We start from the raw sequence: 15364 nt of genomic DNA on the forward strand, positions 1-15364 counted from the left end.
ATTGTCAAAAATCAGATGTGTGCCTTCTCTATCTCTTTGCACTGAAATATTTCTGAAATAGCAGACAGTGGCTGATAGACGTTTATGCCACAACGTATTCCTTGGCCTTTTAGACGATCCAAGACTGTTGCTTATGTTCTGCTTGACCGACAACACTAGACCCCCTCCAAAACACATCTTGTTGTGCACCTGAGCTTTTGTTTTGTAGAATCTGGAAGCTGTTTTGTATATTGCAGCTTTTGGACACACTGGCAAATGCAGCTCTTGCTCTTCTCCTGTGTGCACGTTGGGAGGGGCGCTTTGCCCCCTTCATAGCTAGAAAAAGTGCAAAACGAAGTTGTGTGTGTGTGTGTGTGTTACTATGTTTATGTGTCTGTGTATTACTATGCTGTTTACTGTTTTGTACAGAACAGTAAACAGCATAGTAACACACACACACACATAAATATATACACACAGAGACACAGACAGGTAAATAGATAGACACACACACGTGTGTGTGTGTGTGTGTGTGTGTGATTAAGGGGGTGAGCAAGTTCTCTTGCTATATGCCTTCACCCAGAGGAACATGCTATTCCGCATGTTTGCCTCTCCCCGCACCACCTTTTTCTGCATTGAATAAACACCCACCCACAGCGCACCCTGAATTAAACCAGAATCCTGGAGCATTTTAATCAAAAATCATTCCATGGCATGCTGGGAACTGTAGTCTTCATCGAGTCACGCGATAGGAAGAGGTCCCGACTCTGTAGTTCCCCTGTTGTATCACTGGAGCATTCTGGGAGTTGTAGTCCAACCCTGGTGTTTTTTTTCCGGCCCTGGCAATGCATGCTGGGAAGTGCAGTCCTCTTGTCGCCCAGAGGGTTTACTGGGTATCGTAGTCCCGCCGCCTCTGCACAGTCAGCCTGGCCGTAAGCGCTGGGGAGGGGATTATCATGCTGGGGGGGTTGCAGGATCTTTAAGGTAAGTTTGAAGAGAAGGAAGAATTTATCCTGGGGGGCTGCTTCCTGGCCTCTCTTCGCCCTAAAACTTGGGCAAGGGCTTTGGGTGTTGTCCCAGGTTGCCACTAAGCGGGTGTTGACCTCGTTGTTGGAGAGGAAGATACTGGAAGCAGAGAGGTTAAGAAGTCGGGTCTTTCGTTGAAGTCCGTGGCCCAGCAGTGAGACAGGTGCAGCTTCTCATGGGTAGCAGTGCTTTAGAGCATGCACAGAGTCCCCTCTACCTGAGAGCCAGAGCCCACAGTCCTTCCTTTCCCTGATCCCCAACTACATATGATCTGGTTGCCATTTGAAGCTCGAAACTTGGACAGGTGTGTTTGGGAGAAGCGAATCATCATCATTTGTGACTATTTGAGGCTTGGATGGATGCTCTTTGAACCCTACTTGGTTTTGCGACTGGTGTCGGAGAGCTTTTCATTTTTAAGGTAGGTAAGTGTTCAGCAATAGCAAAATGAGGGATCCTTTCCCCCCTGCTCTGATGTTTTCCAAAGTGTAGCGTTTGGCAAATAATAGCAATTGGTTGTTGAGTGCTTATCCACCTTCGTTTGTTTCAAGGGTCCGAATACTTTGAAATGGCAATGTAGATATAGGGGAACTGTTTCGGACAGAGTGCTTTGGCAGGTTTTCAGCCCTCTGTGAAAAGGGACCAAGTTGGGCCATCGATTCATACCCCTTCGCCGTGTGCTATTCTGGAATCTTTGCCCCTACTGGTCCCTTTCCGTAAATGAGAATTTCATTTTCCACCTGTGAATGTAAGACTAGGTCCGTTGGCACCTTAAAAGACTGACAACACTGATTCCCGCATAAGCTGTAGTGACTCAGAGCGCACTTGCCCAGATGCATGAATCCTCTTGGAAGGGTACATCTGACGAAGTGTGTTCTGACTCACGCAAACTTGTGCTGGAATAAATTTGCAGCAGGATAACAACCGATGCCCAGCAGCACCCTCTAGACTGCTTCGCTCTGTGACCTGTAAGTATATAACACTTGTAACTCCCCCTTCCCCCAGTTACACTGGATTGGCCTCCTCGTGGCATCATAGAATGTTTTATTCTGTGTCACTTCCTACCCAGATTTGAGGGGTATATTGGTTTGTGGTGTGTGTGTGTGGGGGGGGGGGGGTGTTGGCTGATGATGTCCAAGGAGCTGTTCACAGCCAATTTGTTGTTGTTGATGAAGGGGGCTTTTGTAAATGAAAAGCTGACATCTTGACAGTGATTGGCTGGGTTTCTCTTATGTCAGAGAAGGATGGAGTGAGCAGAAGCTGCTGTCATTGTCTGAGCTGCTGAAATCCTAGTGGGGGCACGGTAGGCAGGAGGGCTTGAGGAAGTGGAAGGGAAGGCAAGGGACACAGAAGGCACTTGGATGAACAAGAGATGTGTGGGGAAAGAAGTATTGCGACTGGCGTGGAGGAATGAGAGGGGAAAGAGAAGAGCATTGGAAGGGGAACGAAAAATACATTGAAGGGCAGTCAGAAGAGCTTTGTATTGCCAGAAGGTACACAGGTGAGAGAGGCTGACGAATGTTCAGTGTGATGAAATGGCCCGCCAAATCTGTTTATTATCCATCTTTCCTCTAAGGAGCTCGGTAGGGGGTGCATATTTCTCCCCTCCTCTGTGATTTTCACAGCAATCCTGTGAGATAGATCAGACTGAGAAAGAGTGGCTGCTTATGGCCACTAAGTGGTTGAGTGAAAAGTTCAGTCTTGGTGGCTCTAATCCAACAGTCTAACTGTGTCTCACGTGTCTAATACGCTCCTCTGATGCAAATGCCAGTTTGTTCGCCTTCTCTGTCCATGCAAAACTTGGGTTTTCTTTCTAGGGGTGACCTCATGGAGGAGGAACTTTGGGGCCTGCGTGGATACGATGTCGGGGAGCTCAGGGCGAAGTGAGCCGTCTGGGCTTTACCACGAGCGGCAGCGCCTCGAACTGTGTGCCGTCCATGCCCTCAACAACGTCCTTCAGGAGCGACTATTTACCCAAGAGGCGGCTGATGAGATCTGCAAGAGGTGTGGAACCTCTTTACTTGGTTTCTCTGGTGTATCTCTTTGGCCCGAATAATGCACTTTCAATCCACTTTCAATGCATTTTGGAGCTGGATTTGACGGTGCGGAATAGCAAAATCCACTTGCAAACAATTGTGCAAGTGGATTGAAAGCGCATTATTCTGCATGTGCGGAAGGGGCCTTTATACAGACTTTCTTCTGATATTTTTCGCCTGCTCCCAAATTTAACAATTTTTTTCTCTGGAAAAGTTGGTAGAGAAAAGGAGGGGAAAACAGTCTTTGCAGGAAGGGAAGGAAACCCTGTAACCCCGCCCCCCTGTTCTTTCTCCCTTCTGGGCTTTTACATCTCTATCTTTGTGACCCTTCAAGCTATGTAAACTGCTCTGCTTCATGTTCTGCTACCAGCTCTTGATGTAAAACTGATACTTCTGATATCAGTTCTTGATATAAAAGAGAGTAACTGATTCACAAAGTTATTTAGCTCAGTTATGAAGGATTGTGATCTATGCTGCTATGAACGATTGTGATCTATACTACAGCAGTGGCGTAGGAGGTTAAGAGCTCTGGTATCTAATCTGGAGGAACCGGGTTTGATTCCCCGCTCTGCCGCCTGAGCTGTGGAGGCTTATCTGGGGAATTCAGATTAGCCTGTACACTCCCACACATGCCAGCTGGGTGACCTTGGGCTAGTCACAGCTTCTTGGAGCTCTCTCAGCCCAACCCACCTCACAGGGTGTTTGTTGTGAGGGGGGAAGGGCAAGGAGATTGTAAGCCCCTTTGAGTCTCCTACAGGAGAGAAAGGGGGGATATAAATCCAAACTCTTCTTCTTCTCTTCTATGTTTAGTTTGCTAAAACTAGGGTCCTGTTTTTGTATCACTTAATATATCATGTTAAGACTGCTTCATATATATAGCCCCAAATAGCTCTCAGACTTACATCACCAAGTGTCACTCTCTTTCTGTCTGAAATCCTTTGCTTCAGTTCTGTTCTGAGATTTCTGATTGGCTCTACAAACCTAATCCTATTGTATTGTTCACTGAATACCCACCCTGTCGATTGTATCGACTCACTCGGTGTAATCCCCCTTGAGTCCAAGTGAGAAGGGCAGATGATAAATTACAGAAATAAATAAAAGGTCTAGCCCCTTGTTTGCAAATTAACCGTGCAATCGTGTAATTCCATCTTGTAATATTCGTGTAATAGGACAACTGTTCTATCAGGAGACTTGGATTCAGACGCTGTGGTTCAAACCTCAGTGCTTCAGAGTGTGCAAAATGTCTTCATTCGCTTCATTTACAGCCATCCTTTCTCCTCAAAGCAGCCTACGTCATGCTCCTCTCCTCTATCTTATCCTCACGACAACTCTGTGGGGTAGGTGGCTCTGGTCTGACAGTCTAACTGCGTCTCGCGTGTCTAATACACTCCTCTGAGTGTGAGACCTGGGAAATGAGTGGTGGCAGAAAGGAACACTGGGATTTGACTGGTCAATGAGACTGCAGGCACATTTTGAAATGGTGTCTCAGGGGGTCCCTGTATCCATCGGGCTGCCTTGTGAAAGTACGCTGGATCTGAGAATGAGCAAATTATATTACCCACCTGCAGGTAATTCGCTCTGTTGGCTGGTTTCTGCTAGGCTAGACATGCAGTGGGAAAAGAGAGGAAGAATCAGGTCTACCTGCATTGTGGTTTCCTTGGAGGTTTTGCTTGACCTGAAAAATGTATGTACTTCCTGTAACTTTTATCTCTCTCTGCAATCTTGAGGACTGGAAGCTTGGCTGTTGTCTTGTGGTTGTGTTGTTTTTTTACAAAATTTCAAAAGATGAGGCAATCCGAATTGTGCGTACGTGTCAAGTTGCCAAATAGAAATGCGCGTTGCGACAGGCCAGTGGATGGCATTTCTGCCACAGCCAAATTTCCACACTCTCTTTGGCCAGCTCCTCTACAGGCTCGGTAGCGCCAATTGTATTATGGGCCTTGGCAGAACCAGCCCGTTTGCCTTAAACTGGTTGTTTTAAAGTTCACCAGCACGTTTTAAAGTTCACCACACGCCTTTTCCTGCTTAGCTCATACCTGCTGCTCTTTGAGACACGCAGCTCTCCTTGCAAAGATGGCTAGTAGCCTTCTCAGGCTTGGGCCAGGCATGGGCTCCACCAATGCAAATGCCCCCTGGTTGATGGACAGCCGGGACAGGCACCTCCCAAAGTGTCTTAGTTAAGATGTGCTTATAAAAGGAAGTTTACGCTCTATGATCCCACAGGGTAATGGGCGCCTTCCTGTTTCCAGCCGTTTCAGCCCTCATTAACTCATTGATTCTGTTTCATTCATTTGTTTGAAACCACTGGTACGGCACACCCATTTCAATTAGCGCAGCCCTGATAATATCTGGCATTCAACAGCCACTTTACTAGAACAGAGCAAACTGTTTGGGCATCCAAAGTACAGCCTGTGCCACTCTACCATTCTGTACATTATCATTCACTTACATGATCCTGTTCTAGTAGGAGCCTTGTAAGATCTGGTGGTCCATTCATTTCCTTGGGGGAGAAAACTAAGAAGAGTTTGGATTTATATCCCACCTTTCTCTCCTGTAAGGAGACTCGAGGTGGCTTACAAGCTCCTTTCCCTTCCCCTCCCCACAACAGTAGGTAGGTGGGGCTGAGAGAGTTCTCAAAGAGGATGTGACTACTAACCCAAGGTCACCCAGCAGGAATGTAGGAGTCGGGGAACACATCTGGTTCACCAGATAAGCCTCTGCCACTCAGGTGGAGGAGTGGAGAATCAAACCCGGTTCTCCAGATTAGAATCCACCTGCTCTTAACCACTATACCACGCTAGCATCCAAAGTGCAGCCTGTGCCACTCTACCGATCTGTGGGCTCACTTGCGTGATCCTGTTCTAGCAGGAGCCTTGTGAGACCTGGCGGCCCATTCATTCCCTAGGTGGAGAAAACCAAGAAGATGGTTGTATACAAAGAAGCCTGCGTATGTTTAAAATTCCTGAGGCGTTTCAAGGGTGATGCTCTATGGCAGGGGTAGGGAACCTGCGGCTCTCCAGATGTTCAGGAACTACAATTCCCATCAGCCTCTGTCAGCATGGCCAATTGGCCATGCTGGTAGGGGCTGATGGGAATTGTAGTTCCTGAACATCTGGAGAGCCGCAGGTTCCCTACCCCTGCTCTATGGTGTAAGACTGAGAGCTGTTGTGGATGACATATATGTAGCTGCCTTCTGCTGAGTCAGACCCTTGATGCGTCAAAGTCTGCATTGTCTGCTCTGGCTGGCAGAAGCGCTACAGGTCCTGAGGTGGAGGTCGTCCACATCTCCTCCTATTTGCCCCCTTTGACTGAAGATGCCAAGGATTGAACCGGGGACATTCTGCATGCCACGCACACGTTCTACGGCTGAGCCGTAGCTGCTCTCCCGTGGCTCATGTCCCTCCTTAATTATTAAGCTTCTAAGTGACCTTCAGCCACTCCCGTAATTTCAGCATGTTCTAACACAGCTGAGTGGTTGGGAAGAGTAAACTTGGAGAGGGAGACACCTCATAAATTGCCCTGAATTTACTGAACAGGATGAAAATGCAATGTGATTTTTACAGATTTGAAATGCCGTGGGTGTAGATCATAGGTGTCAAACTCGCGGCCCTCCAGATGTCATGGACTACAGTTCCCATCATCCCCTGCCAGCATCATGCTGGCAGGTGATGATGGGAACTGTAGTCCATAACATCTGGAGGGCCGCGAGTTTGACACCTGTGGTGTAGATGTTTATACCCCCCGAAACACGCACGCACGCACACACATACTTTTATCTCAAAGGGGGACCCAAAGCAGCTTGAAACACTGTTCTTCCTGTCCATTTTGTCCTTGCGACAACCACCCTGTGAGGTGAGAGTGGTTGACAAAGGTTGACTGGGCCAGGGTCTCCCAGTGAGCTTCTGTGACACACATGCAGAAAGTCTCAGGTTCCTAATCCCGGTCAAAATATCCCAGTCAAGCCCTGGAGAGCCCCTTCCGCACATGCAGAATAATACACTTTCAATCCACTTTCAATGCACTTTACAGCTGGATTTGACTGGGCGGAATAGCAAAGTCCACTTTCAAACAATTGTGAAAGTGGATTGAAAGTGCATTATTCCGCATGTGCGGAAGGGGCCACTGTCAGGCAGAATAATCTGTAATGGCCTTGGTAGAAGAGAAGAAGAGTTTGGATTTATACCCTGCCTTTATCTTTAAGGAGTCTCAAAGCGACTTACAAATTCCTTCTCTTCCTTTCCCCTTAACAGATGCCTTGTGAGGTAAGTGGGGCTGAGAGAGTTCCGAAGAACTGTGACTAGCCCAGGGTCACCCAGCTGGCTTTGTGTGTAGGAGCGGGGAAACAAATTTGATACATCAGATAAGAGTTCGCCACTCATGTGGAGGAGTGGGGAATCAAATCCGGTTCTCCAGATTAGAATCCACCACTCTTAACCACTGCCCCCCCCCCCCTTCTAGGTGAAAGGGCTGACCTGGAGCAAGACTGCTTCACGTAGCAGGTTCCTTCTTTTCTTTCTCCAACAGGTTGGCCCCAGACGCCAGGTGGAATCCCCACCGCAGCTTCCTGGGCACGGGAAACTATGATGTTAACGTCATCATGGCAGCCCTGCAGAGTGTCGGGCTGGTGGCCATCTGGTGGGACAAGCGCAGGTGAGTTGCAGGTGAAGGGGAGCCCACCAAACAGGAAGGCCTGGACTTTCGGAAGGTCCAGCTCTTGGAATGAAAACCAATTCAGGACATGACAAGATCTTTAGTTTTCTTTAAAATTTCCATCGCACAGTTTTCGCTCATTGGACCCAGAGGGACTTATCAGTGTCTTTCTCCCCTCTTCTGAGTTACCCTCACAACAGTTGCCTTGTGAGGTAAATTAGGCTAAAAGACTGTGATTGGCTCAAGGTCACCTGGTAAGCTTCCATGGCAGAGCAGGGATTTGAACCAGGTCTTAGTCCGTCACTCTTATTACTGTCACATGCTGGCTATACAGGTATAGAATTCCCTTAGTGTACACTTGTTTAGGGACGGCAAGCATCTTTCAAAATGGTGATCCAGCCAGGTGGACTTTCAGATATGCAGGAAACTTAGAATGATTCACTTGGAGCTTCCAAAGAGTCTCCCATCCCTGTCCTGGCCGGGCTGCGACTCGTGTAGCTTGAACCTTCAGACCAGAAGTAGGACTCTCTTCCACGCGGTTGTCGTGCCCATCGTCTCTCTCTGTGTCACAGGCCTCTGGAGCAGCTGTCCCTGGAAGGGGTGCTTGGCTTCATCGTCAACGTCCCGTCCAATGTCTCCCTGGGCTTCCTGTCTCTTCCCATGAGGCGCCGGCACTGGATCGCCGTGCGTCAGCTGGATGGCACCTACTACAACCTTGATTCCAAACTGAAGGCTCCCGTACCCATCGGAGGGGAAGCTGAGCTCAGGTACGGATGGTGTGATGGCTCTTCTTGTGACGTCCCGAGATAAATTAAAGGGAGACGGAGGGTGCTAAAGGGTGAGGCCTGCTTTGGAGGAATGCTAGGGCTGCGCCAATGGATCCCTGCACAAGACTGTATTTTATTTTTGTTGGGTTTTTTTGCAGTCAAGTCACAGCTGACTTATGGTTTTTTCCAAGGCCTGCCCTAGTATTCCATGGAGGTATCTCTTATCTGTACTGGCCTGAGAGAGAGGCTGGAATCTGTGACCTCTTCCTTCATCCATTCTGTGGAACAACCATAGGCGTACCTAGGGAAAATGTAGCCCGGTTCAAAATCTTTCTGCCCCCCACCCCTATGGGGGCTGCCCTCCCCCACCACAACCAAGCAACTTTTTTTTGCACCAGGTCTTGAAGTCAGTGTATGGCCCCAGGGGGAAGGAGGAGGGTTGTGGGAGGGGGACGATTTCTATAAAATTATGCATGGGGTAGAAAATGTTGACAGAGAGAAATTTTTCTCTCTTTCTCACAATACTAGAACCGGGGGGCATTCATTGAAAATGTTGGGGGGGGAGGGATTAGGACTAATAAAAGGAAACACTTCTTCACACAACGTGTGATTGGTGTTTGGAATATGCTGCCACAGGAGGTGGTGATGGCCACTAACCTGGATAGCTTTAAAAAGGGCTTGGACAGATTTATGGAGGAGAAGTCGATCTATGGCTACCAATCTTGATCCGCCTTGATCTCAGATTGTAAATGCCTTAGCAGACCAGGTGCTCAGGAGCAGCAGCAGCAGAAGGCCATTGCTTTCACATGCTGAATGTGAGCTCCCAGAGGCACCTGGTGGGCCACTGCGAGTAGCAGAATGCTGGACTAGATAAACTCTGGTCTGATCCAGCAGGCTAGTTCTTCTGTTCTTATGTTCCCATGACTAAATGGCCACAGCCTGGGGACATTTGACCTCATATGTCCCACTGGGCGGTACGCCCCTGGGAACAACCTAATCTCTTCACTCCTGAAGGATTTAGGACAGGATTTATACCAAGCCTTTTCTCTCTTGCCCACTGTCTGTTTGTAATTTTCCCTATAAATCTGCACCCTGTGATTTCTTCTTCCCAGCATCTGAAGAAGTGAGCTCTCACTCCCGAACGCTCATGCTGGAAAAAAAAAATGTGGAGTCTTTAAAGTGCTACAGGGCTTCTATTTTTATTCGGCTACTTTATGTGGATTTCTGTTTTTATTTTGCTACCACAGGCTAACCTGGCTGCCACTCTGGTAGTTATTGAGGTCATCTGGCAAGCTTTACGGCAGAATGGGAACTCTGAAACTGGTTCAGCCAGATTCCGTTCTTAACCGCTGTACCAGACTGGCTCTCAATTAAATTTAAATTATTTAGGTTGAATAAAAGTCTCAAACAGTTCCTGAAGCACCCGAATGGAAAATGTCAGCGTAACCGCTCCTGACGCAACTGGTTAGACAGTACAAATAGGAGATCACCCACCGGTGACCCGTGATCCACCGTGTTGTTATTTTATTTTGCCTGGGTTTATCCCACTTTTCATCCAGACAGCTCAAGACAACATACTGCATTTCCCCCCCCCCTGCAGATTTCTCTTGAGTAAGAGGGAGTTTGTAGGCAGCAGGAGATGGGGAAATCCCTCCCTGTTGGTCCCCTGTTGGTTTTCTCCTGGAAGTCAACGGTGCACGTGACCGGCTAGCCTGAACGAGGTTGCTGTACTTGCTGTTTTTGAATCGCAAAGACCCGCCCGCTAACTCTCCTGTTACCTTTTGCAGCTTCTCTTTGGGATGCCTTGGAGGAGGTCATTCTTACTGATGCCTCTAGTATAGGCGGGTGAAGGGGAGAGTGTCTGGCAGAAGCAGCATTCAGAAGATGGCCATCAGGAAGATTCTAGAACGCTTGCGCTCATGGGCTGCTTTCACACATAGTTGGATAACGCACCCTTGCTGTGCTATAGAGGAAGGAGAGAAGAGTTTGGATTTATATGCCCCTTTCTCTCCTGTAAGGAGACTCAAAGGGGCTGACAATCTCCTTTCCCTTCTCCCCCCCTCCCCCAACAAACACCCTGTGAGGTGGGTGGGGCTGAGAGAGCTCTGAAAAACTCTTGACTAGCCCAAGGTCACCCAGCTGGCATGTCCTGGAGTGCACACAAGCTAATCTAGTTCACCAGATAAGCTTCCACAGCTCAAGTGGCAGAGTAGGGAATCCAACCTGATTCTCCAGATTAGAGTACCCCTGCTCTTAACCACTACACCGTGCTGGCTCTTGGTTTTCCTGTTTCACAAAGGAACATCCGGTTGCAAAGACCTGCTTTGGTGCACTGAGAGTGCATTGCCCAACAGTGTGTGAAAGCCACCAGAGATGAGGCTGTGGCTCAATGAGAGAGCATCTGTTTTGCATGCAGAAGGTTCCTGGTTCAATTCCCAGCATCTCCAGTTAGAAGAACTTGGTAGTAGGTGACATGAGACTCTGGAGGGCTGGAGACAGTCTGAGTAGACAGTACTGACTCAGATAGCTCAACGGTGTGACTTGGTAGGTCAACATCTTGTGTCCTCTGGAGCGATCCCTGCTTTTAGGAGATAGAAGAAGAACTTGGATTCCTGTCCCACCTTTCTCTCCCGTAAGGAGACTCGAAGGGGCTTACAAATTCCTTTCCCCTCCTCTCCCCGCAATAGATACCTTGTGAGGTAGGTGGGGCTGAGAGAGTTCTGAGAGAACTGTGACCAGCCTGAGGTCACCCAGCAGGAATGCAGGAGTGGGGAAACAAACCTGGTTCACCAGATAAAGAGTTCACCACTTATGTGGAGGAGTGAGGAATCAAAACCTGGTTCTCCAGATTAAAATCCAGCCGCTCTTCACCACTACACCACACTGCCTCTCAAGGTGCTGCTCTTTCTTTTTCCTCACAGGTTATTCCTCCAGGAGGTTCTCTCTCAGGGCCCCTGTGAGTTGCTACTGGTTGTCCCCCATGAGGCAGAAGAGGCCGGCAGCTGGCTAAACACCGTCAAGTGAACCTCAGCGCCAAAGAAACCCATCTGTGCCCGGAACCATCTGCTGTACCCCTCTCCTTGTGATGGCTGCATGTGGCATGGGGAAGAGAGGGCAGCGCGCTCCTGTTACGCTCCAGTCTTGGAGATGACTTCCTGAAATCCACCTTCCTTCTCCTCCAGGATATAAGGGCCCCACCCCTGGCTTCCCCTTGCTTTTAAATGACTTGGCCTGTCCTGGGATAGTGTGGAATAAAGGTTGCAGTACAGAATGGCGGAGGATCTCCTCCTGGCTCAATGAATTAGGCCGTAAGGATAGCCGTGCTGGGTCTTCCAACGGTGACCTCTCTGGGGCGAGGAGGAATTCATAAGTGTGGCACGGGAGCAACGGCCCTGTTGATCCCAGAGTGTGTCCATCCGTGGTACCAACATGTGTCTGAATGTAGCGGTTTCTGTTTCTAGCTGTTAAGGCTAGTCACCCCCGGCAGACCTCTGTATATTTATGGGATTCTTTTGTAAAAACTATTTCTTCTAATGCATGAAGTTCCGCGGCCTCAGCAAGAACTTCCCTTTTCTTTGTTTGTTTTGCCCTCAACCTGCTACCTGCTCATTTCAGGGTTGGCACTCGAAGCACATGTGGGGTTCTTGAGAGGGGCTGGCCTGAACAAGTCCCGGAGAACGCGGAAGCACCGCGATTCGGCCGGACACCTTTGGGCTTATAATGGCGGGGGCCGCTTTGGCAGGCAAGAGGAGAGGGAAAGGTGTATGGGAGGGCAAGATCAAAACGTAAATCAAGCAGTGTGTGAGAGAGGAGCCCTGCTCAGTCCTCTAGAAACTTGCTAATTACCCTGGCCCTTAATGGCATTTGCAAGGGATGTTTTACAGCTGACTCCAGAGGAAATGGGATCGACAAGCGCTGTGGAGAAGTCGTAAGTGGCACAGGAGAAGGGAAAGGGAGAATTTTTTATTGTGCTGGCATCAGGAAGTAAGAAGTCAGCCGATAAGAGAGCCAGGATAGTGTGGTGGTTAAGGTGGACTCTAACCCGGAGAGCAGGGTTTGATTCCTCACCCCTCCACATGAGCGGTGAACTCTTTATCTGGTGAACCGGATTTATTTCACCACTCCTACACATGAAGTTTGCTAGGTGACCTGGGGCTAGTCACAGTTCTCTCTGAACTCTCTCAGCCCCGCCTACCTCACAAGGTGTCTGTTGCAGGTGAGGAAGGGAAGGAGTTTGTAAGCCGCTTTGAGACTCCTTGCAGGATAGAAAAGCGGGGTATAAATCCAAAACTCTTCTTCTCCCTTAAAGGTATAGAAAAGTGAGGTATCAAATCAAAGTCTTCTTCATAGGTGCTAACTCAAGGTGCAAGGGAGACTGGAATTACAGAGAGCTGGGAATTGGGTGACTACTAACTGACTTGGTCTCCAAGTAGTGGAACTCAAATCCACAAATCCCAAAGAGGGCATTAATAGCCAGGTTATGGAAATTCAGCAGACAAAGTTGCTGTGGAGTAAAGCCGTGTAGGTTGATTTTTTGTCTGTTGTGTACCTTTGTTTTTAAAAGGACAAAAGCCCCAAAGGGTTAAAAATAAGTTGGCTGCTTTCATTCACTGAGAGTCTCTGGTACTTCATTTTTCCCCCTAAGGAAAAGCCAGATTCTAACCCTCACAAGGCGGGGGCTCGTGGAAATAGGTAAGCTGGTATCTTGTGAATCATCGGAAATCAATGTGGAGGCTGGACCAATGTGGAGGCTGGACCATAGTGTGGTCAGATGGTGAGTTTTGAGAGCTGTGCACCCGAGTTCGATTATTTCTGTGTCTTTTGGCCACCCTGCAGCATGTCTCCCTCCTAGAAAAGAACCAAGCACATCCTTCAAGCTCTTTGCAAAGCTGCAGTCCAACACCCAATAAAATGTGTGCCAGCATTCTGTGACTTGTCCTGTGGAATTTGTCCTGTAAGGAGGTCACCTTTAAGCCTATTTTATGAGAAGCATCGGTGGGGCAGCCTTAACCAGACTATAAGTCAGGGTTGAGGGCTTACCACAATGTGATTCTATGGTGGTGATTGGTGTTATCCTCACTGGTACAAGGAGCTGGGGAAAACCAGTGTGATGCAGTGGACTATAATCTGGAGAACCGCGTTTGATCCCCCACTCCTACACAGGCAACCTCCTGGGTAACCTTGGGCCAGTCACAGTTCTCTCAGAACTCTCTCAGCTTCACCTACCCCACAAGGTGTCTCTTGTGGGGAGAGGAAAGGAAGGTGATTGTAAGCCACTTTGACACTTCTTACAGTTGAGAAAAGTGGGGTATAAATCCAAACTCTTCTTCTAATTAGCAGGGCCAGCCAAAACAGAATGTCACCCCTCCAAGGCTGTTGAACTTGGTGGTCTTAGAAAGGTACCCAGTGTTCAGAATTACACTATAGACATGTGTGTATAAAGATTTTGGCTGCGTGGCCTAATGCATGAATATTCCTGCCCGCCTTGTCACAGATTTATTTATTCAGTATGTATTAAACCACCCTTTTTCCAAGGAGTTCAGGGTGGCCTATATTGATCTCTGCCATTTTTCCCCTCACAACAATGCTGTGAAATAGATTAGGCTGAGAGGGAGATTGACTATGTCGAACCCATGTCTTCCAATGCTTTAAGCACAACGCCGTGCTGGCTGTACACAGAACCACCGCCAAGGCAAAAGGAAGACTAGCCAACCTGGAGGGTGCCCTGACCGGGAGGCTCTCGGCCTTCCTCTGAGGTCTGTACAACCAGTTTTTCCTGCTTTGCTACCTGGAGGGAATGGGCCTAGGGCAGTGATGGTGAACCTTTTCGAGACCGAGTGCCCAAACTGCAACCCAAAACCCACTTATTTATCGCAAAGTGCCAACACAGCAATTGAACCTGAATACTGAGGTTTTAGTTTAGAAAAAATGGTTGACTCCAAGGCGCGCATTACTCAGGAGTAAGTTTGGTGGTAGTCGGTGGCTTTGCTTTGAAGCAACTGTGCAACTCTTTGAATGGGTGAATCACAACCTAGGAGGGTTTAGAAGCAAGCCCCATTGCCAGCAACTGAACTTACTCCCAAGAAAAGGATTGCGCTTTAGTTCTGCCCATGAAAATCAGTGGGGTTTAACAGCACTTAACAGGGTTACCTACAGATCTTCCCCAGCGGCCCAGGCCAGCCTAGATGTGTGGGGGTGGGTGATTTTCCGCTCCCCCCATGATGAACTCTGTGCATGTGTGCCCACAGAGAGGGCTCTGGGTGCCACCTCTGGCACCCGTGCCATAGGTTCGCCACGACTGGCCTAGGGTACTGCCCAGCTTGTCCTCAAGAGCTGCAAATGGGGCATTTGCAAGCAGATTAAACCTAGAAAGGGTCATCGACTGGCCCTTCAAAACAAGCATGCCATATTTCTCTTCCTTTTTATGCCCGTCTCTTCCTTCATCTCTCCAGAGAGAGTGGAGCAGCCTCAGCCGAGCAGGAACAGCCATAAAGCAAGCAGTGCTTAAGAGCCATTGATCTGACTTCTGCACAGAGCTGCATGTGTTCTGTTTATAAGGTCTTTTTAAAAAAAAATCTTTATACATTATTTTCCCCCCAGTGCAACATCTGCTGTCTCATACTTTATGGCACACGCCTTGCCTTTGTAGCGTGGTTTAAATTTACAACCTGAACCAGCGTAGAGTTGTGTGTACCCTGGGCCCTCCAAATGGATCATGCACACCCTATTTTGCGTACAATTGGAGTGTGAAGGGGAAATCCAGTGATGGAGGGGTTTGTAATGCTGTTCTGGAGCGTGAGGAGTGCCTTACGGTTTTGATTTTCCTTGCCATAATAGGATCCACACATTGTGCTACCTAGTACATTTAATCCTGCCTTTCCTCCACGGAGTCCCGAGTAGTGAATAGCT

At 48.5% G+C, this 15364-nt stretch overlaps 1 protein-coding gene across 2 annotated transcripts; it reads left to right on the top strand.

Annotated features, from left to right (window-relative positions):
* Nucleotides 1–874: 874 nt before the first annotated feature.
* Nucleotides 875–12592, top strand: JOSD2 (Josephin domain containing 2). Of its 2 annotated transcripts, none has more exons than XM_048518198.1 (5): nt 875–963; nt 2820–3006; nt 7563–7688; nt 8261–8455; nt 11377–12592. In XM_048518198.1, exons 2-5 carry the CDS (start codon nt 2864–2866, stop codon nt 11477–11479), a joined length of 567 nt encoding a protein of 188 aa, XP_048374155.1. In that variant the 5' UTR covers nt 875–963; nt 2820–2863; the 3' UTR covers nt 11480–12592. The 2 variants fall into 2 exon arrangements, with proteins under 2 accessions (XP_048374155.1, XP_048374154.1); XM_048518197.1 differs by lacking the exon at nt 875–963 and adding an exon at nt 971–1423.
* The last annotated feature ends 2772 nt before the right edge of the window (nt 12593–15364 follow it).

This window comes from Sphaerodactylus townsendi, linkage group LG15, assembly GCF_021028975.2.
Source record: "Sphaerodactylus townsendi isolate TG3544 linkage group LG15, MPM_Stown_v2.3, whole genome shotgun sequence".
Taxonomy (NCBI): Eukaryota; Metazoa; Chordata; class Lepidosauria; order Squamata; family Sphaerodactylidae; genus Sphaerodactylus; species Sphaerodactylus townsendi.